Source organism: Leptonychotes weddellii, chromosome 8 (genome assembly GCF_054177405.1).
Source record: "Leptonychotes weddellii isolate Sample4059 chromosome 8, ASM5417740v2, whole genome shotgun sequence".
Taxonomy (NCBI): Eukaryota; Metazoa; Chordata; class Mammalia; order Carnivora; family Phocidae; genus Leptonychotes; species Leptonychotes weddellii.
Genome location: NC_138376.1, coordinates 120,069,821 through 120,097,321, shown reverse-complemented (window position 1 = coordinate 120,097,321; position 27,501 = coordinate 120,069,821). Strand labels below are relative to the sequence as shown.

General features: G+C 41.4%; 1 protein-coding gene across 1 annotated transcript in view; it reads left to right on the top strand.

Moving 5' to 3' along the window:
- The window catches only part of NOX3 (NADPH oxidase 3), a 55,965-nt gene that overhangs the window by 15,172 nt on the left and 13,292 nt on the right, over positions 1-27,501 (top strand). The window contains exons 7-11 of the mRNA XM_006743270.2: positions 1,721-1,850; positions 6,698-6,790; positions 8,604-8,857; positions 14,791-14,950; positions 26,260-26,406. Of these exons, the coding sequence (XP_006743333.2) occupies positions 1,721-1,850; positions 6,698-6,790; positions 8,604-8,857; positions 14,791-14,950; positions 26,260-26,406 (784 nt within the window). The remainder of the gene's footprint in view (positions 1-1,720; positions 1,851-6,697; positions 6,791-8,603; positions 8,858-14,790; positions 14,951-26,259; positions 26,407-27,501) is intronic.

The window sequence follows — 27,501 nt, the reverse complement described above, 5'->3', positions numbered from 1 at the left end:
TATTCAGAGCACTAAATGAGAAAAATATGCAGCCAAGAATACTATATCCAGCTAGGCTGTCATTGAAAATTGAAGGAGAGATAAAAAGCTTCCAGGACAAACAAAAACTAAAGGAATTTGCAAACACAAAACCAGCCCTACAGGAAATCTTGAAAGGGGTCCTCTAAGCAAAGAGAGAGCCTAAAAGCAACATAGACCAGAAAGGAACACAGACAATATACGGTAACAGTCACCTTACAGGATATATTTTTTTTAATATCCAAATAACATTTCATAAGATGAAATATTTTAGTCATTTTAACTTAGTTGAAAGGCTTATTTTGGGATAAGGGCTTCATTTAATCCTCTCAGCTTGAAGTATTCTACAGCTACTGTTTACAGCAAAAAGTAATTTGCAAATTCTATACAAAATGCCAAGTAAAGGAGGATTATTGGAATGTGTTAAAGCCCACTAATCTTTCTATTATGGGATAGCGTAGATGAAGACATAACTTTTTTTAATTTTTAAAAAGATACTGCATTTGTGAAATGTTCTGAGGTTTAGATAATATAGAGAATGTTACCTAGAGCTTGAGAATGATGGTGTTAAAATTTACAGAATCTTTTCCTCTGGCTCCTATTTATTATTCACCCTTCCCATGTCTGGGCATCAACATTTCATGGGAGATTCACAGATAGTTGTGCTCATCTAACGCAAAGGGATGCTTTGGATGCCTTCCACGACACAGATTGGGACAAGGGCCAAAATGTCAGTTCTCCAGGCTGAGGTCTGAGGTTCCCAGGGTCATTGCCCCTCCCTCCTCTAATGCCTGACGATGCAAAAGGGGACATGTTACTCCACAGACTACCCAGGACATGAGCCTGTGTGATGCTAAAGTTTCTCAGTCTCTGAGTAGCATGTTCCTCAAAAATAAGTCAATGGTTTTTATTTATAAACACCTAGGAATTGAGCAACTCCTGGATTACATGACCTCAATTCTTAGGCTTGGCAGCCCGGTGCACCAATGGGGAAATTGAGGAACTTACACCAGAGCAACTTGTCAAAGGTCAGTCAGAGCTGCATTTGTGGCAGATATAATATAGCAGAATTACAGGACTCTTGATCCAGTGCTCCATTCACAAAGACAGCCTTCCTTTTCACCCTCAGATTCATCATGTAGTCCTGAAGACATACTTCCCACTGACCTATTTTGACTCTGTCAAACACTACTCCTGCTTGTGGTCACTGGGGGGAAAAAAATATCATTATTCAGGGCACTTCTTCTGACTCCTTCACTTGAAAACTTCTAGGTGCTCAAAAACAAACCAAAAAGGGTAGAAGTTAAATAAATCTGCAAAAGACCCAAATAGTACAAAGTTAGCCAATTAGCCCAAATCAGCAATCAGGACGAGATGTAACCTAATTAAATTCAACAGTCTACAAAAGGATGTGTTCAAACAATTTCCCTTCATTATGAATTCTCTAATATAGACACTTTCAATTTAACACAGGATACCGCAGAGGGGCACTTCTTTTCTGGGATCTTCAAAGTTACTTGAAGCTTCTTAAATTCCTATTTTTAAAGATGTTGAGAGAAATGAGTGACAGCCCGAGTTTCAAGACAGTTGAAGTGTTATTCCAGAGCCTACTGTAGAATATATGTCGGTGGTTCATCAGACTGCACAAAATCAATTTTAAATGTTTAGGTTTTGTTTTGTTTTATTTTGTTTTAATGGCAAGTCGGATCGTTCGAGGCCAAACTCCCGAGAGTCAACTGCGGCACAACGTCACCTTCTGTAGAGACCACTATGCTCAATGGCAGAAGGCGGCCCCGTGCCCCATGCCTCAATTTTCTGGCAAGGAGCCTTCGGTAAGAGCGAACCCAAGAGCTTTTAAAAAAAATAGCTGTCTCCATAGTTAAAAGAACTAGAGCTTTATATGCTTGAGAAAAAGAACAGCCCATGTCACCACTAGACAAAGCCAACTCTTTATTAAGTGTGCTAATGAAGAAATCTAGTTATGGATCATTTTAAAAGAGGTTTACTGCCAAAATTATTCTGTCCATTTTGAAATGTGCTCCTGCACTCACATTTAAATGTGGATGTCTGTTATGGCAGATCGCACAACATCGCAAGTGCTAACAACCGTGTCTCTGGCTTGCCACCCTCAGCTCAGAAGCTCAACTCCCCGTCCCTCTGCAGAACTGCCCTCGCCATTCTGGGAATTAATAGCACCACATCTCCAACGAACGTTAAGCAACAACCAAATGAGAAGCATGCCCTCCTTATTAAGCTTGCCTTCTTGCTTTCTGCAACTTTGGGGATCAAAAAAATTGGGGTATTAGATGCATTTACTTCCTGTTCTAATTAAGCTCCCATGACTAAAATAATGATGGTAGACAAAAGGAGACCGAATTCATTAGAGTAGACGATAATGTCCACAAGATCTCAAAAGTAAGATTTCCTGGGCATGCTGTCATCATTATAGTTTGTGGCATAGGTAAATAGAAATAATGACCCTATTTGGTCTCCTCGGGAATCTTCGTACGATGCAAACCATCGGGCAGCTGGGTGATGCATAAAAGCAAATCAGTAAAGCCAGCAGATTAAAACTAGAAGGAAACAGTGCCCCCAAAATATGTGTCATTAAAAATGAGATAATAGTATGTAAATGGTGGGGGATTAGGGAATGAAGTCATCAACTTATGAAGACTCTAAGGATGGACTTTTTCTAAAATCCTCGAAAATATTAAATTAAGCACTGGATTTTAAAAGTGAAAACTGCTAGGGGGAATGTGTAAAACCGAACCGGAATAGATGTGCCCATTAGACTATGGTTCTTTTAATGGTCAGTATAGATTGTCTCTGTCTTACACTCAACTATTGGTAGCCACGACCCAGCCTGCATATTAATGAGGAACATGAATGCCTCTCGAAAATCTTCAGCTACAGCATCTCCATTAAAAAAAAAAAATCAATATTCTCCCACACCTCATGAATACAGACCATAGCTGGCTCGGCAGCAGATGCTGACATTAATTATTATTAAAAGGAGAGAACTTACCCATCTCTCTGTTAACTCTCCCCTGCTACACATCCTTGCACACCCAAACTCATGTTGTCACTCTTTCTCATTATTTTTAATGGATCCTGATTCAAAGCATGTGTGGGTTGTGCAATTACTGCTTGGCTGAATGTACAATATTCTCTCTGATGTCTTGTAGACACTGAATCTAGAAGGTATCCCAAGGACAAGGAAGGGCTCTTGCGCTTCACTGCACCACATCTACCCATCTCTTCCTCTTTGCCTCTCCTAACTGCCTTTTCACAGTTCTTTCATCGATAGAACATTTGTCAATTCACCTTCAGTGTGCACTACTGCCCATGTTAGGAGGGAGAATGCTTTTTGTACATCACCGCAGAGACACTGAACTGATCAAGGGAAGCAATTATACCCTCAGCCCCCTTCTGTCTCCAACTCATGGACACATACGAGGCTCCAGAGTATAGAGTTACTCATGGAACTTGGTCTCAAAAGAAGCCTGGTCTTCCTTAGCCAAAGAAGCACCTTATTTTATTTAACTACAGCATCAACAAGTGACAATAATAATAGTAATAATAAGGCTAATGCTTTTTAAATTACTAGGGCATGATATCAATGGTAGAGGAGGAAGCTTTAACTGAGGTAGAGTTAGTACAGCAAACTTTTTCTTTTTTATGTGCTTGGAGTTGCACTAGACTTAGGATGCAGAGACATGGTTCCTTCCCCTGGAAATCTTATTGTCTAGAAAAAGAGCCCATTTATAAACACACACATAAAATAAAATCAGAGCCAGCATGTTCTTATTTTCTGGTAGGAATGAAAAACCAGGAGTGAAAGTGGAAGAAACAAGTTTCGTTATTGCAGCTTTAAATCAATGTAGCTTTATTTCCATCATAAAATATTCACTGTACCATGACTTTTTTGAGTATTTTTTGAGAAGAAAAACTAAAGCAAAAGAAGCCATAGCATATTTTAGCATTAAAGAAATTTAGATATTAAATAGCCCTGCCCCTTTATGTAATAGATGGAGAACTTGTTTTAGTTTCTTCCCTGTGGTCACAAAAGGCATTCCCAGGAAAGCCACACCAAGAAACCAGAGTTCTTGTGGCCATGAAATTTCATCTCTCTTCTCTTCAACATTCATTCTGAAGCTCCAGCCTTCTCCCACCCCTCACTTTGTCCACTCTCTACTGCTCTCCTTGAGAACATACCCCTGACACTGTATTTATCTCCATGAATAAAACTAAAACATTTAAGAGCCTGGAGGAAAGCCAACCAATAATTTTCTCCAACACTCTCATTTTACAAAACAGAAAATTTGAACATAAAAGGCCCAAGATTTGCCACAAGGCATAGGTGGAGGGATGGTAACCCCGAGACCAGAAGCCCGGTCTTCTGAGACTCAGTTCAGGAGCCCCTCCTGCCCTGGGGCCTGGCCTCCTTCTGTCTTTACTCACACTTGTCTATCCCAGTTGTTGCTGAAGGATAACCTAATATTCACCTCTGGCCACTCCTGTCCTTCACTCCCTAACTTCCAGGGGCTCCGGGAGTATCATGGTATACCCAAACTGGGCTTTCTCCTCCTGGATCAATTTATATACTAGAGTAGAGATAGAGCCAAGGATTCATAGCTTACATTCTCCTTCCTGACTAACCATATAAGGAAAAATAATCTGTTTCATTTTTATCAATATGGAAGAATCGGAGACCATGACTGACTTGACACCACCAAAATGAAGTGTGTGACGTCTAAAACTTTCTAAAATGGGCATGGAAGATTATTTGTAAAAGTACATAGAGACTATGTGAGTGTTTTTGCAAATCTCTCTCTAAGCTCACATAGAAAGAATTGCATTCTTGCTATCCTTTCTGTAAATATCCAAACCAATTCTCAAAACACTTTGTGGTTCATTCAAGCATAAGAGACCAAAGGATTCGTTCCCTTGGTCCAACCCCATCCTTCATGTCTACCCCTTCCTATCTTCTCCCTTACTCTGCTCATCATACCGCCTCACCCACAGCACAGGTGGACAAAAGGCTTTGTTCTCTCTGCTATGCTGAACACGTTGCTGAACCCCACTGAGGCATAAAAGAATAAGTGGGTCAAATTGCTTTGTGTTGCCTGCATAAATCGAGCCTTTATCAGGCGAACAAGAGGCTCCCAGGGAAAAAGCAAGGAGTGTTGATGTAGGTGAGCAGAGATGCCATGCAAACAGACCCAGCAGTAAACAAAAGAGAAATACACAAGAAAGATAACAGAAGCAAAAATAACACTAAAGGGCTTGTGACCCATCAACAGAACAGACAAAACAAGATAATGGGCAAGAGTAAAGAGCAATAAAGATGGTGAGCCAGCCAGAAAGGTTTTAGTGAACATGAGTTCAAAAGGGTGAGACATCGTTCCTGCTCCTAAGCTATTGTGCTAGCAGGAAGGTCGAGGTGCACTTAGAATCCCAAGCAGAGGATTTAGGGAAATTATGAAAGGCTTGAGTTCTAGTCCAAGCTCCCCCGGGATCAAGTTCTGTCTCCCTACACCACTCTACCAGTTCCCACAAAGTCAGGGATTTTTCTTCTTTAAATGAAGAATTAGATGAGATTTCAGAGAACCCTTAACATCCCAAAATTCAATGAATGACTGAGTCTCTAATGTTTTGTAAAACAAGGCTCAGTAGCAATGTCAACACGGGACAGAAAGAAGCACAATTCGGTGGTAAGTGCACGGGGCAGGCGGTCAGACCCCTCTGGGGTCATGTTTTTCTGGTGCACCTCATTACTTTTGTGACCCGGACAATCTGCTTGATCTTGCTGAGCCTCAGTTTCTTCTTCTGTGAAACAAAGAGAATACCATACGCCTCGTGGCGTTGTTTGGTATCAGACCTAGTGTAAGTCTTCAAACATTTTAAGTGTATGTTTGTACACAACAGTTGGAACAAGACTAGCCTGCTGGCAAACTGATCTTCAGTAATACTGATTATTCTCATGAAAGGTTAACATAGGAAGGGATTTATTAAGAATGGAAATATTCGCTGTCACAATTGTCCAGAAGATTGTGGAAGATTTTGTTCTGATTCTGTAAACCCACGTTTAAAGTTCTGAGACACTACCTTTATGTCTTATTCCTGATAACATTGGATATGCCTGTGTGTGTGAATGTGTGTGTGTGGGGGTGTGGGGGTGCAGGTGTGGGTGCTTCTTCAGGCAGACCCCCAAGTTGTGACGCATTGGTGGCCCAAAAAATTACTGTTCACAATGTTTTTATTTCATTCTCCATGTCCTATTTTGGCTCAGGAATGTAACTCTGTAAGCCCTTGACTTTGGCTGAGTTGGGAGCATTTATGACCCTATCCTATGTAACGTAAACATCAATCTGCTTTCCTATTTCTTTACAAATTCAATTATTTCTAATTACATAAAGGCATCATTGATCAAGTAAGCATAAAAACTAATACAGAAGAGTTTAATCTCTGAAATAAGCTTGTAGACTTCAAGGAATAATTGAATGTTATAGTACTTAATACAAGGAGATATCTTTATTGTTGATAACTGGCCCAAAGTTAAAGGAAAATGTCTGAATCCCATCATGTTATGTATTGATTTCGTTCAAATTGAAAATATTTGGATTCTATTTTCATTTCCTTTTCCTCTCTCTCTCTCTCTCTCTGCTGCTCTCTACAGGCTTGGAAATGGGTTTTAGGCCCTGTGGTCTTATATGCGTGTGAAAGAATAATTAGGTTCTGGCGGTTTCAACAAGAAGTTGTCATTACCAAGGTATGCGTGTAGCTTTATGTGTGAATAAAAGCCTGAGTGTAGATGAAAATTTTTTATTAGCCCAAGCTTTTAATTTGCCATTTTTATTGCAGAACGGTCTGTAATTTAGAGGCCCATCTTCTGTTCTAATAATTGCTTATATCCCGCGTATCTTTTAGTGTGACTAATTTTACTGAAGACGGGGATCAGGCCTCCAGACCGGTACACGGAATTTTGATAAAGGTTACGGTGCAGCCCAGGAACCATCCGTTTTGCTCTTTATTTCAGTTTTTCACTGGGGGGTTGGGGTATTTCAGTTTCTCACTGGGGGGTTGGGAAGGATGGGCAAGGGGACTGACTCAGCTTTGGTTGGTTTACGTTGGTTATGGTAACTTCTAATATAATCACTTCGTTCAACACATAAAGATGGCAATTTTGCAAACACACAAATAATAGACATTTTCAAGGCCACACACTCCCCTCGGAGCTACTGAGCAGAGGACAGGGAATGGTCACCCTCAGGTTCAGAGTGAGAGGGAGAGTGAGAGGGGAGGGACCACGCGAAGCCCCACCTAGTGAGTGAGGGCCCCAGGGAGTGTTTTCCAACCTTGCACCCCTCCTCACAGCTCTCCAATTTACCAAATGCTGGAGGAAGATGGAAAACATGTCTAGGAGACTGAAAAGTACCAAAGACCCGGCCCCCGGTGTTTTAAAGGTCCAAGAAGAAATGCTCTGCTAACCAAACTTATATTGCTAATACAATATTAACAGAATCCCCTTTCTCCTTAACTGTCTTCATGAAAGCAGATGCATAGAAATTGCTTCATATTTCTGTTTTAAGCTGTTTCCATGTTGCTGCTTTTAAGTTAAGCACCAAAGGATATCAGGCTACGTCAAAAGCCAGACAGTAAAACTTCTGGAAATCCACTAGAGCCGTTACTAGGGAGACAGTTTAACAGCAGAATCAGAACAAATATCAGTAGGGAGATGGGAAACAGAACTAATGATTAAAATGCGCTGAGATCCTCTTCCAAATGGAAAAATACTGTCACAGGATCTAGACATTTGCTTTCGCTCCCTTTCACCTCCTGCCACAAAAGAAGACACAGGAGCCTAGAGAGATTTTTTTTTTTTTTCAGGAAACAAGATGGAAATCAAAGAAGGGAAATCAGTTCTTTCCTTCCGATAAGCAGCACTTGGCAAGGCTCTTAAAAAAGCGAGGAGAGTCTTTGCCTTTTACTTCCATACACCTCAAACTCAGAGCCTGAGCAGGACCATGGATGAGACCTGACTAAAAAAAAAAAACAAAGCGAAACATGTCACAGTGAATTTGAGGATTGTTTTCCACTTAGAATGAAAAAATAATAGGGCCCAATCAACCAGGGATTGAGAAAAGATACAGGTCACTGAAAATGGTAACAGACAGGACCTACATTTTAAAACCATGGAGATGGTTCGGTGGGTATTTTAATAACCCTAAGCATCATTAAGTGCAGTGTCTCATATGTTGGCTCCTATCCTCTTGATCCTGGTTAACTGCGCTAGCGAGAGCTTGGCCGTCGGGGACATAAAGTCACGTGTCAGACACCACGTGGTGCAGCTACCCAAATTTCAGATGGCACTCTGAAGGAGGTAAGCTTCACGCTTGCTGGAGTTGCCAAGCCAGATATAAAAGGGATGGCAAAGATCCTTGGAAGGTAACAGCAAATGGCAGATGGAAAGGACACCTCAAAAAAGCCGGTTCTAGAATGTAAAATCCTCTGGTGGACAAAAGTCATTGTCTTCTCCCTTCACCTGAGGAAAAAAGGCAAACGACTCTCTTGCTCTGATTTAGGTGGTGAGCCACCCGTCTGGAGTTCTAGAACTTCACATGAAAAAGCGGAACTTTAAAATGGCCCCGGGGCAGTACGTCCTGATCCAGTGCCCCTCCGTATCCCGGCTGGAGTGGCACCCCTTCACCCTCACCTCCGCTCCTCAGGAGAACTTCTTCAGTGTCCACATCCGGGCGGCAGGAGACTGGACAGAAGCTTTATGTAAGGCCTTCGGGACAGAGGGACCAGCCTCACAGGAGCTCTGGAGCCTGCCAAGGTTGGAGCCCATTTCGTTTTTACATATAACTTAGAAGAGTATAACAAATAAGTCATTTTCGTGCATCAGCAGGCTTCCCAAATCCAGCAATATCTTTATTCTAGATGGCAAGTTTTAATCCATTTTTTAAATTTGAGCACCTATATGGAGTCTAATTTAGTGGATTTCCAGTAGAAGCAAGTACATTTCTAAAAAAAAAAAAACAAATGTTCAACAAAGCCAAGCAGTGATCCAGGAAGAAGGAGCATTGTGCTTTCTCAGCTCCAAAACAACACTTGACTAATTACACGCAGCCCGCAATGAGTAAGACAGCCCTGTGAGCTTTTTGCTTTTGCAGGCTGAGGTCTTTGTATTTGTTATTTTGGTCTTCCTAAGGAGGATGCTTTACAGTCAGAGTGAGGCTGGCAGGCCCCGTCCCCTGGAGAAAGAGCTAAACAATTGCAGATTGAAACTCATAGAGTGACAAAGTGATCGAATGGTCCAGAAAGTTGTGCCATTCAATCTGTTGGTGCCACCTGTGTGCATGCAACAAGTGCTCGTAACCTCCTCTAGGTGCCAGAAATAGAGAGATGACAAAACGCTGCCTCCTCTCTCTAGAACTTCGAGAGGCCGAATGCAATCAGCATCAACCTGCACACAGACAATTTAATTTTGCTGCAAGGTCAATGTGCAGAGGGTCGGTCTGGGAAGGGTGGAAAAGCACAAATGACATCCATATTCATTTCTTAGGGTTGTGGTAACAAAGGAACACAAACTGGGTGGCCGGCAACAACAGAAATGTATTCTCTCCCAGTTCTGGAGACCCCGGGGCTGAATTTAAAGGACAGCAGGGCCGAGCTCCATCTGAAACCTTTCGGGGAGATTCTTGCCCTGCCTCCCCCTCCGCTCTGGGGGGTTTGCCAGCAATCCGTGGCATTCCTTGGCTTGCATTTGCAGCAGTGCACTCTGTCTCTGTCATCCCATGATATTCTCCCCTCTCGTGTCTGTGTCTCTGTGGCCTCTTCTTATAAATCCAAGTCATGTTGGATTCAGGGCCTGCCCGCCTCCAGTAGGACTGCATCTTAACTTGATTAATTACACCTCCAACAACCCTATTTCCTAAGAAGGTCACATTCTAAGGTACCGGGCTTAGGACTTCAACCTAGAAATCTGGGAGACACAATTCAAAGACAGCATCCTATTCAGACAAGCATGGGCCCCAGTGTCAATGAGCGCTCCTTAGCTCCCTTTGGCAGTGATCCCCACTCTTCCAGCAGGATGACCCAAGAGGCAGACCAAACCCATGTTTAAGCCCCCAGGAAAATGGGCACACACAAAAAGGGTTGAGAAAAACATTTTGAAAGAATTTGACCTTTCAAAAGAAGCATCAAGAGATTCCTTCTCCTGCCGTCCTTGGAGGGTGTCAGAAACTAGCAAGCAGTGGCCACTGACAGAAGAAATTAGGGGGTGAACACTGTCAGGATACGCTTGGAATGGAACCTCCTGGGGGCGGGGCATTGCCTGTCCTCCCATCTATGCCCGGTGCCTGGAGCAGTGTCCGACATGTATTGCATACAGAGAAAATATTTAATGGAAAAATTAATAAATACCAGACCCAGTATGGATGCTTTAGCTCATTTACTTTAACAAATATATACAGGTGGCAAACTAGGCACTAGAATAAATGTAAGGCACAGAATCTAATCAGCTTAGAGTCCCTCTTTCCTCCCTCCCATAGGACACTGAACTGTGACTATATAGCTCTGGGCTTGCTTGTGTCCAGTGGCTAGGAAGAGTCACATGCCTTCATTTCAAACATTGGAACTGAAGAGTGGTAATGATAACAAACCAAGTGTAAGCATCATCCTGTCAGACCACAGCCCCAAGTCAGATGACAACACCTGGTTCCTCCTCCATTTAAGACCTTCTCTTTTTAATCATGGAAAGGAAACAGTGTAATAGAATTCTAAGATTCAGAATGCGGTGCAAATGCTTAAAATCAGAAATAAAATTAGACACACACACACATACACACACACACGTCCCTGCCCTCCTTTTGGCATTGCCAAGATCAATACTTCCAACCTGTTGTCAGCCTGGTCTCTACTCTTAGTGCATACAGTTCTCCGGTCTATCAGCCAAACTTGCCTTTCACAAACCAGCTAGCATTTCAGCCAATAACCCAATGAGAACTTGGAACATGTTTCTCAGGGGTCAATATGCTTTCTATCTGTGGGATGCCTTGTCAGCTCATGGCCTGACACCATATGCCCTCTCCCCCACCCCCAGGCCTCCCTGGGCTCTGCTGCCCCACCTCCTGCTCCCTCCTTGAACTCAGCCATTCTTCCAGACTTCTTGGCTTTCTCCCACACCGAGCACCTTTACCACTGCTGTTCCTCCACCTGGAACATTCTTCCCCAGATTTCTGCTAGGCTGCTCCTTCACCTCCCCCAACTGACTCTCAGTAATCGCTTTGTCCCAAGCCCTACTTTATTCTTTTGCATAGTACTTATCCGCACCTGACATACTAAATCTCTGTTCGTTTATCTGTTTGCTATATATCTTCCCACACTAGAATGGAAGTTCCATAAGAAAAGGGACATTATCCACTTTGTTATCTTGTCTTTGGTGCCTAGAATAGGCCCTAACTCTTAGTTGGTACTCAATAAATATTTATCGAATGAATAAAAATGAGTTGTTGGAAGCAGAGCAGTTTCCCTTCATTTGTTAAGTTCGTTTGACCTCTGCTTCTATGCATGTGTAGGCATATGGATTAACAGTAGAACCAAAAAAACTCTACAATTTCTTCAATTCTTCAATATATTAAGAATCAGAATTTTATTGGACTTCCTTGGATGATTTTTATCTCTTAGGGTTGTTTCGATTTTGAATTGAATCAAACACATGGCAGAGAGCACTATAATTTTTCACTGTTTTGAACCCAGAAAGGATTTAAACCAGCCCCAGGAAAAAGGAGCATCTGGGTGGCTCAGTCAGCGAAGCATCTGACTCTTGATTTCAGCTCAGGTCATAATCTCAGGTTCGTGGGATCAAGCCCTGTGTGGGGCTCCACACGCCATGGAGTGTCTGCTTGAGGATTCTCTCCCGCCCTTTCCCTCTGCCTCTCCCCTCCTCAAATAAATAAATAAATCTAAAAAATTTTTTAAATAAAAGATTTTGCCTTCTGAGATAAAATGGAGGAATTTCTCAGAGTTGATGCTAAAGTTTTCAGTGATTTAACCTACTGCCCAGAGCCAAGGACACCAACATCCAACAGCCTGGGTTCAAAGCCCAGTTTTGGATGTGATCTTAGAGAATGTATGTAACTGTGTGCCTCAGTTTCCTTATCTGTAAAATAAAGATGATAATAGTATCTAGGACTTTGTTTAAGAATAAATGTCCTTATAAAGCCCTTCACATATTGCATAGTAAGAAAAGGTTAGTTATTATTATGAGCAAACTAAGAAGGGTCAAGTACTGCAGAGACGTCCATGAAAGTGATGATCAACAGGGAGAACATGTAGATGAAGCAAAGGCAGTGGGCTCAGAGAGTCGAGGTTGGAGGTCGATGAGGTGGGTGGGTGTGCTCCCGACTGAAAGCAACAAGGAAACACACGGTGTAGATGCTGGAAAAGCTGCATCATTAAACTCTGTGTCCGAATGAAAGAGGAAGTAGCTGAGTGAACTAGATAAACAAGAATTTGTGCAAAGGAAGCCAATTCAGGATTGTGAGGTCTTGAGAAATGGAGACATTTTTGTCCAAAAAGAACAATCAGGGTGTCATGATAGCCACGATCAACCACTTAAAGGGCTGAGACAAGAAAGGGAAGAGACCTGGTATGTGTTTCTCAGGAAGGCGAGCGGCGTGAGTTGTCAGAAGACAGATTTCAGTGAGACATGAGAAAAACTATCTCCTGCTTTGAACTGCCCCTACACAGAACAAGGTGCCCTGCAATTTAACATCAGAATGGGATCAACTCTCAGGGTTGTGGAAGGAAGGATTACTATATTAGCAGGGAAGTTGGACTAAATATTTTCTCCTGCCTTTTCCAGCTTAGATTCTCAATTTTAATTATGTGGAAATGTGTTTATTATGTATTTCTGTGGATTATACGACACAATTCTTCTTCCGGTTTCATTGTTATCTTTTCAAATCAGTGTCAAATAAATCCCAAATACAACTAATTATAAAAACAATTAACAATAAGACATTTTAATCCTTGGACAGTTTCATTTTTTCTCTCTCCATTCCCCTTATCTAATTATTTATAAACTAATTTACAGTGGGCTGAGATACTAACCCTTTCTGGTTAATGACCTTTTATTTTTATTCTTCCATTTCCATATATCAATATGTAATAAAGCCTTATTAATTAAGATTAACTTGAGGAGAGTTAATTTGAATTATTAGGAGGTCTGGAATATGGAATATTTAAAAATAAAACCCAATTGAACTTTCATGAACACATAGTAAGCCCAAATGGGCCAACCTCGGGTGCCTTCAACAGACACCCCTTAGGGAATGGTTATGAATAACTTAGAAGCCTTTTAATTAGCATATCTTTGTTCATATGTAAATGTGTGCTTTTGGAATAGTTGAGGTTATTTAATACATTCTGCTGACTGAAATAGTTTAAATATTCCCTTTACAATTTATTCAATGAATTGTTATTGAACAGCTCCATGCCAGAGAGCATGCACAGCCCTGGGATGCTGAGGGGAGCAAAGACAGACCTGGCTCCTCCCTCCAGAACTCTTGTGGTCCAGTGATCAAGATAGATGCAAATCAAATCATGCACACACACCCAAAAAACTGTAAAATTACAAATGTGATGAGGACTCCAGAGGATGGGTACATGGGGCTATAAATTATATAAGGGGATTTAGCCTAGTCTAAAGGGTCCATGAAGCTTCCCCAGGGAAATGATGATTCAGATAAGACCTAATGAAAGGATAACTAATAACCAAGTCGGGAGAGTGGGGAGGAACCGGGACAGAGTATTTCTGGTTACTTGGATTTTCACATGCAAAGGTCCTGGGGCAAAAGGGGGGTGGGGTTACTCTGTATTTTAGGAAATGAAAGAAAAGCCAGTGTGGAGAACTGTTGTTGAGAAAGGGAGTAGAATCCAGGGGCTGGTCTATTCCGGGCCATGTTAAAGACAATTGTATTTATTCAATAAATATGTTTCATCCTTACAAAGAAAAATTTGCTAAGCAAAGACATCAGTGCCATTTCAGACAAAAACCCAGATTTTGAGTTCACATCCTCTGAAATAACAAGCTTTAGAAATTCCACATAACTGACAAATTATCTCAAAATCATATTTATTCCAAATGAATGGCTTCTAGACTAAAATTATATGAATATACTAAGATGTGGGACTGAATAAGTAAAAACAGGAGAAGCACGTTAGCAAGAGTTAAGAGATAAGACTTCTAAACCACCTTCTGCTTCTGCTTTATTCTTCTGATGGCAGCTGCAGAAAAGAAAAAAGAGAAGGGAAGGGAAGGAAAAAAAGGAAAGGAAAGAAGGAAAGGAAAGGAAAGGAAAGGAAAGGCAGAGGAAGAGGAAGAGAAAGGGAAAGGGAAAGAAAAAAAGAAAAAGAAAAAGCCTCTTCTACGAGGCTTCATGATGCCTGGAGCCAAAACAAGCATCTAAGAATTGTAAGAGCTTGCCATGTGGAAGAGGTGTGAGCTCGAGCCAGAGAAGCCAGGCTTTGTCCTCCCGTGAATGGCACCTGGACTGGCCTGTCTGGTCATCCCCCACCCCTAGGAGACAGGCCCCCATTTCCTCCTGCTAAGTCCAGGCTCTCCTAACATGGCATCCTCAAGCACAGAGCCAACCCCCTGTGCACAGTTGCGAACACATCCTATGAAAAGCATCGGTTGAGGATGGCTTTGTTTTCCAGAGCAGAGCGTTCTGAATGTCACAGGGCTGCACTTCGTGATTGCAGGCTGGCGGTGGACGGGCCGTTCGGAACCGCACTGACGGACGTATTTCACTATCCAGTGAGCGTGTGCATCGCTGCGGGAATAGGGGTCACTCCCTTCGCCTCTCTTCTGAAATCTATATGGTACAAGTGTGAGTCACAAACCCAGCTGAAGCTGAGCAAGGTATGGAAAAAATCATTAGTTCACACTCCCATGGATTAAAAGGTTCAACATCCTTCTATCTATCATCTGCCAATTCTTGGGGAGGATTTTAATTAACTATGAGGGATAAACTCAGGGATCCTTAACTATACTTATGTTCTTAAAAATCTCCATTCGGTATTACATTTATGAGAAGGGTTATGTCTAATCTTGTTAAAGATGACAAGACATAAATTTCATTACTTCATTGCCATTACAGGGCATGTAATTGCTCATGTCGGTAAAATAGGGACAGGCTGCAAATGGCTTTGTGACTGGGCTGCTGTTAGTGACATTAACAGGCGGCCTTTTCCTTAGTCTCTTTAGCCTGATACTATGGCTGCAAGTATGTGATTCAGCATCTTCCTCTCGTGGACTCGGGGTCTTAACGAGAAGCAAAAATGCCACAGTTGGGATTCATTGGCCTGCTTGCTTGGTGTTGCCCAGCTCCAAATCTCTTTGGTCATTTCTTGAATGTTCTCTGACAAGACACCTCCATAGCTGCCTTCCTTCCTTTGTCCTACCCAGAGACGGTCCATACTTTAACCCTCTGAGGAGCCGCAGGAGAAAGGGAGCCATGTTAACACCGAGTGGTGTCCGTTCAGGAGGACTCAGGATGTCAGGCAAGCCTGGTTCTGGGCCTGATTCTGCCACTTCCCTGGTTCACACTTTGGCTCCAGTTTCCTCCTCTAGCAAAGGAATTTGCTTGATTAGATTAGCATGTCTATCTAACATGAGTTAGGTATGAACATTAGTCATGTGCTATGGTCCACTAAAGAGAATTCAGTGGTCAAAAGAACTTAAGCTACTACAAATCCCAATCTAGAAGATTCACATCATCTATTAGCCTATTAAATAAGTTCTGTAGAAAAGAACCTCTTTCAGTTTTGTTTCACCCATCCTTCCCAAGCCTAGTTAGCCATGGAAACTTTCTCCACCTAACATTTATTAAGGAATAGTATTCTCTGAAGCCCTGGGGGCAATACCAGAAGATCTCTAAAGTTGGGGCTTTTCCAACTAAGAAATAAGAGAAAAATCAGCTATCATTTCATGAGTTTCCAAGTGATAGGTGCTTGACATACATTTTCTCATTTGGTTGTTCTAATTCCCAACAACCTTATACAGTAGATAATAGCAAGCCTGTTTTTCACATTAAAAAAAAAAAAAAAAACCTGAAGCTTAGAGAAACCAAAGTGACTGCCCTAAAAATACATGGGTAATAAAAGGCAGAATGAGGATTCAAACTTAGATCCATCTGGCTCTTTCCATGACATAACCAACATACGGTAGATATGACTGCCACCATTGTATTGTAGGCAGACTGAGGGATCCCGGGCCAGAGAATCCGCCTCAGCCTGATTTCCACCCTCACTAGAAGCATCGTCTTGAGTGACTCGGGTCAACTCTTTGAGCTGGGTTTCCTGATCTGCACAATGGAGAAATAAGAGTCCATATCCTACAGGGAGTTTTAACACCAAATAGGACAAATCAATAATGTGATGTGTAAATAATGTAATGTAGATTTGTATAAAATGATATAAAAGTTCATTATAGCTGCCAAAGATGTAGATAGATTACTAGTACTACTGTTACTAATAGCTTAGATTCATCAAGCCTTGACTACCTAGCAGGCAGGAAGTTAGGCATTTTATACATACAGTCTCACATCATCTTTTTAAGGAACTCACCGTTTTTATTCCCATGTACAGATGAGAAAACTGAAGCTGATCACAAAGCTCATAGGAATGATAGCGTCATATTATCAAATTATCATAATCGTTCTTTCGGATAAGTAACATCCTCAGTTTACTACTGAGGAACCCAAAGCACAGAGAGCTAATGAATAGTAGAACGAGAGTTCAAAACTAGACTTTTTGAATGCAGACTCATCTTTCCTCTATACCACAATAAGTTCAACAAAGTGTCTTAGTCCGTTTGGGCTGCTGTACCACGATATCATAGACGTGGGTCACTTGTTAACAGCAAAAACAGATTTCTCACAGTTCCAATACTGGGAAGTCCAAGATCAACAGACTCGCTGACTTGGTGTCTGATGAGAGCCTGCTTCCTGGTTGATGGGCGACCATCTTCTAGCTCTAACTTCCCATAGCAGCGTGGTGAGGTAGCTCTTGGTAGTGTTTTGAGTTTTTGTTTGTTTGTTTGTTTTGGTCAGAAAGGGTCAAATTTGTTGACTTGCAGCTTGCAACTCAATGAGGAAAAAGTAGATACAGAGGTCTAGAAGTCTGGAGTCTTTTTTTATAAGGGCACAAATCCCATGCATGAGGGTTCCTCCTGTATGAACAAATCACCTCCCAAATACCCCATTTCTGAATATTATCGCATCAGGGATTAGGTTTCAAAATATGAATTCTGGGGGACACAGACATTCAGTCTATGGTACAAAACAAGCAACACAGCTACTCTTTTATTTATTCAGACCCCCCCCGACCCAGCAATGCTTTGTTATGATTTATGATGATTTCTCAATCCCCCTAAGCTTTTTCTTTCCTCTCACTGTCTACCACGTAAAACCCATCCACAGAGGCAGCTTCTTGCTTCATGGTTTTCACAACACTAAAGGTCACATTATACTTCACACGTGATGGATTGCAGGTCTCGCTTTCATTCACTTATTCACTCCATGAATATCTAGTGAGCACCTACTATGTGCCAGGCCCTTTGACACTGATATGACAAGCCTCTCACTCTCCTCACACCAGACTTATAACACCTCACCCTTCTTTCAATAATCTGCTATCCATGTGCTTTCATGTCATGTTCACAAAGGATCTCATTTCTCCTAAAAGATTCTGAGCTCCTTGCATGAGGCTTCTTTGGGTATCTTTATAAGATACACACACACACACACACACACACGCACGTACACACTACAATTTTTTAATAAATCAATAAGTGTGCCAAAATGAACAAATGACTTCTATGTAATTTTTTATAAAATTCTAGATTACTAAGATTAATTCATTTTTTATTTAACCAAGAAGACTATTTGTTCAGTAATTTTATAACTCAAAGAATATATTCCAATTATTTTACTACAAATAGGAAAAATTCTTGTAAGAACCCACAAAATCTTAAAAGTCCATATAGGAATCTGCAAAATCCTCATACCACCTCCTCCCTCACTATTTCATTGTTATTTCTGGGCTCTGTTTATGGGGTTTCTCAAGGCTGTTTCAGTGGGAGGGTTAAGCAGTTACCACAAAACTATAAAACAGGGACATTGATCTCTATCCCCCAAAAAAAGAAACCAAAGAATTAGAAATTTTAAAAAAATGTTTTTATAACTTACAGAAATTGGTGGCAATATTGGGGCAATATTCCACTGAAAATAAAGGTCAGGATAATGGCATATGGGAGAAAAAAAGCTAAAAGCATAGAATCACAAAATAATTTGAGAGGTCTTAACCTCCCAGCTTTGCATATGACCATGAAAGTCAGCATCTGTACTGAGACTGGGAAGTGATTTGTCCAAAGTCATCTAGTTGGTTAGCTACTGAGTCAGGATGGGAGCGGGCATTTCTAATTTCTGCCTTCAAGACTCTGCAAAAAGTGAGATTTCATGCTATTGAAAGTGTACGCTGAAAATTCCACTTAAGACCCACCTGGTTAGAGTGTGCATGCGGGAGAAAAAGTTTAAGAAGTTTTTCTGTTTTAAAGCCACTTTGTGTGTGTTTTGACTACAGCTATCATTAGGCTTAGGTAACTAATATTTGTCAGGGCCGCCTACATGTGTTTGAGATATAAATACTCTTTCCACGAAACTCTCAGCATCTATATAATTTTTAAAGTGCAGGAGAACACAGCAGTACATATTTATCCAACAACATCCTAACGATTATAGACCTGGGCTATAGTTTTCAGATAGTTCTCTTCTGTAACAAGCAAAAGGGAAAATGCAGCATAGGGGCTCAGAGCTGAAAACTTAAATCTAAAGGGTTAACTGCAGTTAGGTGGGATTTTCTTTCTGTATACAAGACCAGTTGACATAAAGGCATACATTTTTACATACAAGCCTGATGTTGCAAGTCTACAACAACAACAAAAAAAAAAACTGCAAAGTTTTCTTGGTTGTTACCCTTGCAAACTATCTCTCTTTACCCTTCTCCTCTGCCACGTTATTCTAGAACACTTCTAAGTAAAATGCAGGAGAATAGCCAATAGGATGCCTGCTGCTTGTCTGGGATCATGTGTAGCACTTTCTATTTGAAGCTGGTGTTTTAAAATTTCTTTCTAACGATCTTTTATTTTTAAAGATGGTAGGGAGGAGGGGGAGAAGTGGTTAGGAGGAAATTTCCCAAGAAGGCAAAGTAAAAATAAATGGAATGATGGCTTGGGAGTGGGTGGGGGGAGGGGAAAGCTGTAAGATGTGAAAGGGGTATTTTCAACACAGGAGTAAGAGCCAAACTTCACTTAGTTGGAGGCAGATGAGCACACACCGCTCCTTCAGGATGAGGGAAGGGGGTGTGAGTGGTTGAGGAGTGTCTGTGATGCAATTCAAAGGACCTGAGCACTGGGGGTGCAAATGCCCCATCGCAATGAACGTCCTCTAACGCCTGCCTAACAGGATGATTAATTCCACATCACACTCAATTTGTGAAAAGAGCTCTTGAAAAAACTTTTGCACAAGCAAACTGTCAAAATGATGAATGAAATAGGTGTGTGCAAATGGGGAGGGGGGATGGCAGGCATAAATGTATTGGCTTATACATTTTCGTTCCCCTAATGTCCCAGCCGTGTAGACAGGGCAGAGAGAACCGCCAACTGGAAGATTTGGTTCCTTTTCCGAACTGCATATGTAATCCGCAGACTGTAATAAGATAGATTATAGAAAAAAAGAAATAAGCTCATTTCTTCATAAACTGTCTTCCTTCATCACCCCAATAATACATAACCATGATAATGGGTATTTTATAGTGTGTCCCATGCAAGATGGCCTTGGGTCCTTAACCTAATATAAAAACAGATAATTCAAATAAAAAGACAGCTCAGGCCAGTGGGAATGGGGCAAAGAGGCCAAGAAAGGCAAAAATCCATACTCTACTTAAATATATTAATAAAACAAAGGAGGGCCTGCTCTCTTTTCTAATGAATGAAAAATGCACTTAATTTAATCTGTTTAGTTTGAGAAATTATTTGCTTTCCCTTTCCCTCACACTGGAGCTCTGGCTACTTCTGGAATTGATCATCTCTGCTAAACACTGACGGTGTTGTAATAAATTGAACTGGGGCACACAAGGCCACATGTGCCCTCCAGAAGACAACTGCGCCCCCCGCATCTTTCACTAGACAGCCTCAAAAGACTTCAGTCCCCCAGCAGGCATCACCATTGCCCTGTGGGGAGGTGACCAGTATTAATAGTTTTAATATTTTGGTTTATTAACCACACAAGCCATACAAGAGTATAATGTCCTTGTAAAAAGATTCAAATAAAATACTCAGTCAAGGGCACCTGGGTGGCTCAGATGGTTAAGCGTCTGCCTTCGGCTCAGGTCATGATCTCAGGGTCCTGGGGTCGAGTCCCGCATCGGGCTCCCTGCTCCTCAGGAGCCTGCTTCTCCCTCTGCCTCTCTCTCTCTCTCTGTCAGTCATGAATAAATAAATAAAATCTTTAAAAAAAATAAATAAAAAAAATACTCAGTCAAAAGGTGTCCCTTCATCAGCCTTCCTCCCCAAACTAACCACCGCCATCACTCTGCTCTCTAGGGGTTCACCATTAAACAGTGGAGCGTGTATCATTCCATTCCTTCTCCATGCATTTGCACCCATATGCATATACAGGGTGCTATTTTATTTATACATAAATAGAGATGTGGGTAGGGGGAGAGAGAGAGAAAGATGCACTTTGTTTTGTTTTTGTTGCCTTTTATAATATGGCTTAGCGCATCTTCCGTGTCAATACCTACTGATTCACTTCATTTGATTTAGTGTCTTCAGAGTATTCCGAAGCATGGATATCCCCCACTTGATGTAATGATTTTATTATTAATGAACATTTTGGTTGCCCAAGAAGTCTTATTAACTATACTTAGAACAAACTGAGGCACCAGCGAGGTCAGTCCTCCCTCATCGGGCAAAACAGTAGTACAGCCATGAAATAATTAACTTTAAAGATCTTTTAAAGAAAAAGTCTTAGAGACTAAAAATAATTGACAAAGAAAAATTGTTTTATAATTATATTTCCTTAAAACGGGACATGGAAGCCCCATTAAGGAAGTTTCTCAACAAGAAGGAATAGTTGCTTCAAAAGTTGTTTGCTATTATAATCATCCAGGAAGACCTTTGCAACAACAACAAAATAAAAAACCGGCACGATAACAGCTGCCATTTATTGAGGATAATAAACATTTATTTTTCTTTTCTGATCAGTCACAATCTTTATCTTTTTAGAGAGAAAAATTCTTTTTTTGGAAAACGGTCACAATTCCCTCAGGGGAAAGTCTCCATCACCCTACTTGTTTGGAGTTTCTGTCAGTTCTGGGTTATTTTGTACAGCATGGATATCTTAGCACACAGCATATAGTTCAGGCTGCTATAACAGAAATACTATAGACTGGGTGGCTTACACAACAGACATTTATTTTTCACAGTTCTTGAGGCTGGAAGTCTGAGATCAGGGAGCCAGCATGGTTGGGTTTCGATGAGGCCTCTCTTTCTGGCTTACAGATGGCCACCTTCTTACTATGTCCTCATGTGACAGAGATAGAGAGAGCTCTGGTCTCTTTCTCTTCTCAGAAGGACACTAATCCCATCATTGGAGGCCCCATTCTCATGACCTCTTCTAAATCCAACCACCTCTCAAAGGCCCACCTCCCAATACCAACCATCACATTGGTTTTCAACATACAAATTTGGAGACAACACAAACATTCAGTTCATAACAGTGGGGAACAGAGGGCACTGTCCAGGAGGCAAGGTAACAGTGCAACTCCACTGTCCTTCTCCTAGGTGGAGGCACTGGTCAAGGTCAAGGTCAATGTTGGCACCCCGTAAAATGCCTCCTGTGGGTTTAGCACACACAGAGCGTGGAGTGCGCTTTGCTGGTGAAGGGATTCCTCTGTCAGGACCACACCCTTACAACCAATGCTGAGGTTCCCAGACTGGTGCTGGGGATAAAGCTGGGCTTCACCTCTTCTCAGTGATCACCACCTCTATAATTCACAAGTGCCCAGTGGGAACACAGACCCCCACGTAAGGCAAACGATTCCCCTTGCTGACTCTAATATAAACATGTGGTATTCATTCTGTAAGCTCCTCCACACAACAGCAAGGAGAGCAGCAATCACAACTAAGAGCTCTGAGCACTTACTGCCTTTGTCAGACATTGTGCAAAATGCTCCCATGAACCATACCTTTCATCCTCACAATAATCTCATAGGTTGTTGTTCTAGAGGTGGTTTTGTTTGTTTGTTTATATACGTGGTGATCTAGGTTCAAGTTAAAAAAACTGCCCCCAGTTACCCAGCTTATAGATGGTGAAGCTGGGAGTCTAGAACAGCTTAGAGAACTCAAGGGCTCACAGTGTTTAATTACTCTGCATCATAACACTGTGTCCTCGTGTACAATTTCCTTCTTTGGAGAGGTTCTGGGCCATAAATAAATAGATATATAAATAAATATTTTTGTCCCCAATCCATCCTCAGGAAATGGATTTGGGATCTAAAGAAACACAGGTTGTACCTGTGGATGTGTCTTCTGTCTGTGTTTGGGGATGCCTATCCAGGCCATGAGACAGGGAGCATCTGTGGACTCTGCTAGTCAAATAGATGAGTAGCTTTTCTTATTTCATTTTCTGAAATTGTTTCTCAAAAAGTAGCACAGGTCCATTTCCTTCTGGCCCCAGATCACCTTGACCTGGTCCATGTGCATGTCTGCAGAATTCTTAGAACTGCAGGAGCATGGGGGAAGAGGTGGTGCTCACAGAGAACACAGCACTGCGTGTTGCTCACACCCAGGCCCTCCGAGGTGGAGGTGGCTGAGTTTGGGATGGCCGTTCATGCCAGGAAGGATGTGACCTGAAGACCTGTGACAGGCCACATGCACACAGAGCTCCCTAAAGCCATTGTCCATTCTTGGAGTCATCTCCTAAAAGATCTGGGACTCCATTAGATCTACAGAAACATGTGGTATGAGTCCTGCTAAAACCAGTACCTTTGTTGCTATGAAAGTTCAGAACTTTCATCTCTTGATGGAGGATGACTTTCTGTTTAACAAAACTTTTTAAAGTAACCTTAAGTATTAAGGGCCTCTGGTATCAGCTACAGAATTCTGGAAGCCAGGCTTTAGACAGGTGAATGATTTCAGGTTTTTTATTTGTGGACACCGAGGAGGGGCAAGTGTTGGGCAGATCACAGAGGTGTAGTCTGTTGTTTGGGATATTTGTTCTACCAGTGACCAGGTCCTTCCTACTGGACGAAATGCAGAAGTGGAACTGCCCTGTCCCTTCACAGTGAGTGTCCCTCACCGTTAGGATGAAAGAGAGTCAAAGTCAATAGCCTCTTTCTCTGTTCAAAGTCTCTTTTCTTCTTTTTCTGCCTGAAGCACTTCTGAGCCTATTCAGTGTTCCTTCATTGCCTCTTGCACCAAAGCTGCCCAGTGTCACCTCTAAGTCAATTACAGAGGGAAAAACACACAAAGCCATTACAAGGAAGTAAAAAGTATAAAAGGCTTGGCAAGCCCTAAGAAGGCTGACACACTGCTAAGCCACAAGAAAGCAAGGACAGGCATGATTTCTATTTGAAAGGATAAGGGTCAGTGTGAGCAGGAAGCTAAGATGTGGGCATTTTTCAAGGAAGGATGTGATTGAGATTGGATTTGAAATTGACAAGTTTTCTAAAAAGTAAATGGGGATATTGTTCCTATATGAATGTATTTGAAGCACGCCCCTTAAGGAGTAGAAATAAAGGAAAATAAATCAATGATGTTTGTTCTCATCCAAATGCCACCATCAATGTTCCTAGGTAAAACAACCTACTGAGAGCAGGAAGGAAGGGGAGGTGCATCAGTAAGAATGGTATTAAATTCAGTCAATAGATTTTCTGTTTCCACCGGGAGCAAAGCAAGTCAAAAGGAGGGCTCAGGTTTTCAAAGAATAATTTAGATTAGGCACGATGGAACTTGAAAAGCAAGATGATAGCAGTACTCATCACCAACATTGGATATAAAGTCAGCCTCCTGGCCTCCATTCTCCCAGGGATCCTTCCTCCTGATCCTTCCTCAGACCCTGTCGCTCCCCTGCTCAACACCATGCAGTGCTTTCCCAGCTCACTCAGAGTAGAAGTTAAGATGGCCCCAAACCCCGCATCTGTACCTCCCAGCCTTCCCGTCAGACCTCATCTCTTACTGCCCTCCCCTCCTTCACAGCTCCAGCTACACCGGCCCCTTGGCTCTTCCCCAGAGGCCCCACTCCTTCTGTAGGGCTCTTGCCCCAACCATGATTCCTCTGCCTCCTTTCATCTTTGCTCAAATGTTCCTATCCCTTGATCATTTGACTCGGTGTTGCAGCCCTTTCCAGCCTGCTTTGCGTTTCTCCATAGTACTTATCACTCTCTGATGTACTCTATGTTTTACTTATTACCATCTTTCTTCTCCCTCTACACGCAAACTCTAGAATGGTGAATTTTTGCCTCTTCTGTTTGCTCTTAAATTTCCAGAGAAGAGAACAGTACAGAATATATATTTGTTGAGTCAACAAGCAAGCGGGTGAACACAATCACTATACTTGTGGGGGGCCATGTGGAGTTCAACAGAAGGAACCATTGGCTCAGATTTACAACTGCAAAGAGACAGCACTCCTTTTGGGGGTTAACACACTTAGAGATTATTATTTGAGCTGGGAGTAGTATTGAAAATGCCTTCTGAGCTGTAGCTGTCCAACCAATATTGGGCTCTAATTCTTTTTTATCCAGATTTTTATTTAAATTCTAGTTAGTTTACTTACAGTGTAATATTGGTTTCAGGAATAGAATTTAGTGATTCATCACTTATATATAACACCCAGTGCTCAACACAAGTGCCCTCTTTAATCCTCATCACCCAATTAGCCCATCCCCCACTCACCTTCCAGCAACCCTCAGTTTGTTCTCTATAGTTAAGAGTCTCTTATGGTTTGTGTCCCTCTCTTTTTTTTTCCCTTCCCCTATGTCCATCTGTTTTCTTAAGAGAAAAGGTCTTATCCTCACTAGCTTTTGCTCTTACTGACTGTTAATATTATAAACTCCTGCACAAACCTGGAGAAAATAGACGTTTAGCCTTGAAATACATTCTGTGAATTTTTTTTTTCCTCAGGAACTTGATCAGTTAATTAAATCTCATGTATAACTTTCCTCATGATTGTGAGCTTGCAGGCTGGCTGGTGGAGAAGGGAGGCAGGAGTATACACCATCTCTTGGAGGAGATATTTCCCAGCGGAGGTCAAGGCCAGCCTCCTGGTAGATCTTGTTAAGCAATACAGAAGTCTCTTTGGGGAGGGGGTGCAGAAAACAGTAGTGAGCAGCAAGGAATAGGAGAGTGAGAAAAATCAAGAGAATTAATAGATCGTTCTCCTGTGGTTTCTTCTAGATACAATTACCTAAAACTCAAAGCGCAAAAACTAAGCCTTTATTTCAGCAAACCCAGACTACTTCTTGTCACATGCCATTTGCTAAACACAGAGAGTTAAAAAAAAATGTTCCTAGACATAATTCCATTATAGTAGTTGACACACAACCATAACCAACACCCCCCACTTTCTTGGACACTGATATGTCTGGATGAGAGAAACTTCTGGCCTGTGTGGCTTAATTCTGCAGTTGCCATAATCTCCACCCTCCAGAAGTTGGAAGTCATGATGGTAAAGTGGATTACTGCACAAGCCGTTGGGGTCTCTGGAGAAGGGAGTTCAAATCCCAAGCTTAGGTCATGAGTAAAGATGAAGGGGGTTGGTCTAATGGTTTATCCCCCTTTGGGAGCCGTGAAAGGCACAGCTAGTTATGATTATTAACCTCGTTCAAAAGAAGCACAGCCAGGAATGTGGTGAATTGATCCTCATCCAATGAAACTGGCAACAGCCCACAGACTCCTGACTCTGAATTCACTCTGGACTTTTTCAAACACGATGTGAAATTTTTCAAAAGAAATCACAGTGTGACTGTTCCCTGGCAGAGAGAAGCATGTCATTTTGCAGAAGTGCCCATTTGAGCTCAAATAATTTAATGGAGATAAAGTAGTCTGTGATTATCAGCACATTATGGAAAAGAGGGACAGATCCGTTCTCTTGTCTTCTCTCTTGACAGGTGTATTTCTACTGGATTTGCCGGGATCCAAAGGCTTTTGAGTGGTTTGCTGATCTCTTACTTTCGCTGGAAACACTTATGAGTGAGCGAGGGAAAGCTCATTTTCTGAGTTATCATATATTTCTTACTGGCTGGGATGAAAATCAGGTATTGACAAGATTCAGAATAATCAGTATTACATAAGTCATCTAATAATAGAGCAAAGAGCAGAGGAACAGTGTCAATAATGAGCTCTATAGTTATCTGGTGGCATGAAAGAATTATGTGTATGTTCTTAAAAAGGAAGAAAAAATAAAATAAACCAGGTTAGAAAGAGGTATTCAAATCATAGCAATAAAAGAATCCCAAGTATGGAAATCCAAGAAGAATTCTGTCACGAAAGGTTGCATGTGTCATTTTATTGACATGAGGCGAATATTACCGATCAGCTATATTGTCTTGTTCAGCTCCTGATTGGTTCTAATTCTATGATTTGAGCTATTCAGAGTCAGCAAGAAAAAAAGCCAAAGTGTTTACATTCGACATTTTGTATTGTGACGTATGTGAACATCTATAGAAAATAATCATTATGAATACATGATTTATCTAGAGATTTCTTTTTCTTAAGACATTCTTAGAAATTGTGTGCACATATGTTCATTCACCTAAGATCAAGAGGATCTTCTTTTGTGGCACGTGTTCTGCAGTATATTGTATCAATGAAATAGTAAAGTTGCGTTTACCAGAAATAATGTATATCAAAATATTGCACTAGGGTAGAATTTCAGGGTTGATAATATTGAATGATAACTACTACCTTTTAAATCTTTTTTAACTCCTCAAATATGGAAGCTAACAATGAAGTAATCACTAGGTTTATGAAATGTATGCTGCTCCTGTTGATATTTACTTTAAGGAAAGTATGTTTGAGCCAAGATTTATATTAATCACTAAATTTACAAACGAATGTGTTCCTGAGAGTGGGTACTCCTGCTCTCTCCCTCCCTCTCATAAACACACACACACACACACACACAGAGGCCCTATGGGACATTGCTGAAATTTGACTCTGTACCTTTGGGTAAGACTTAGCTTAAAATTCAGTAGCTAAATGAATTTTTAGGGTCTTATTTGCAGTCGGCCTTAAATATTTATTCCTTTGGGATAATTTGAAATACAGGTTCCTTGGGAACGAGCCTTAAAACATCTTTTTTTCTTTAATTTTATTTTATTATGTTATGTTAATCACCATACATTACATCA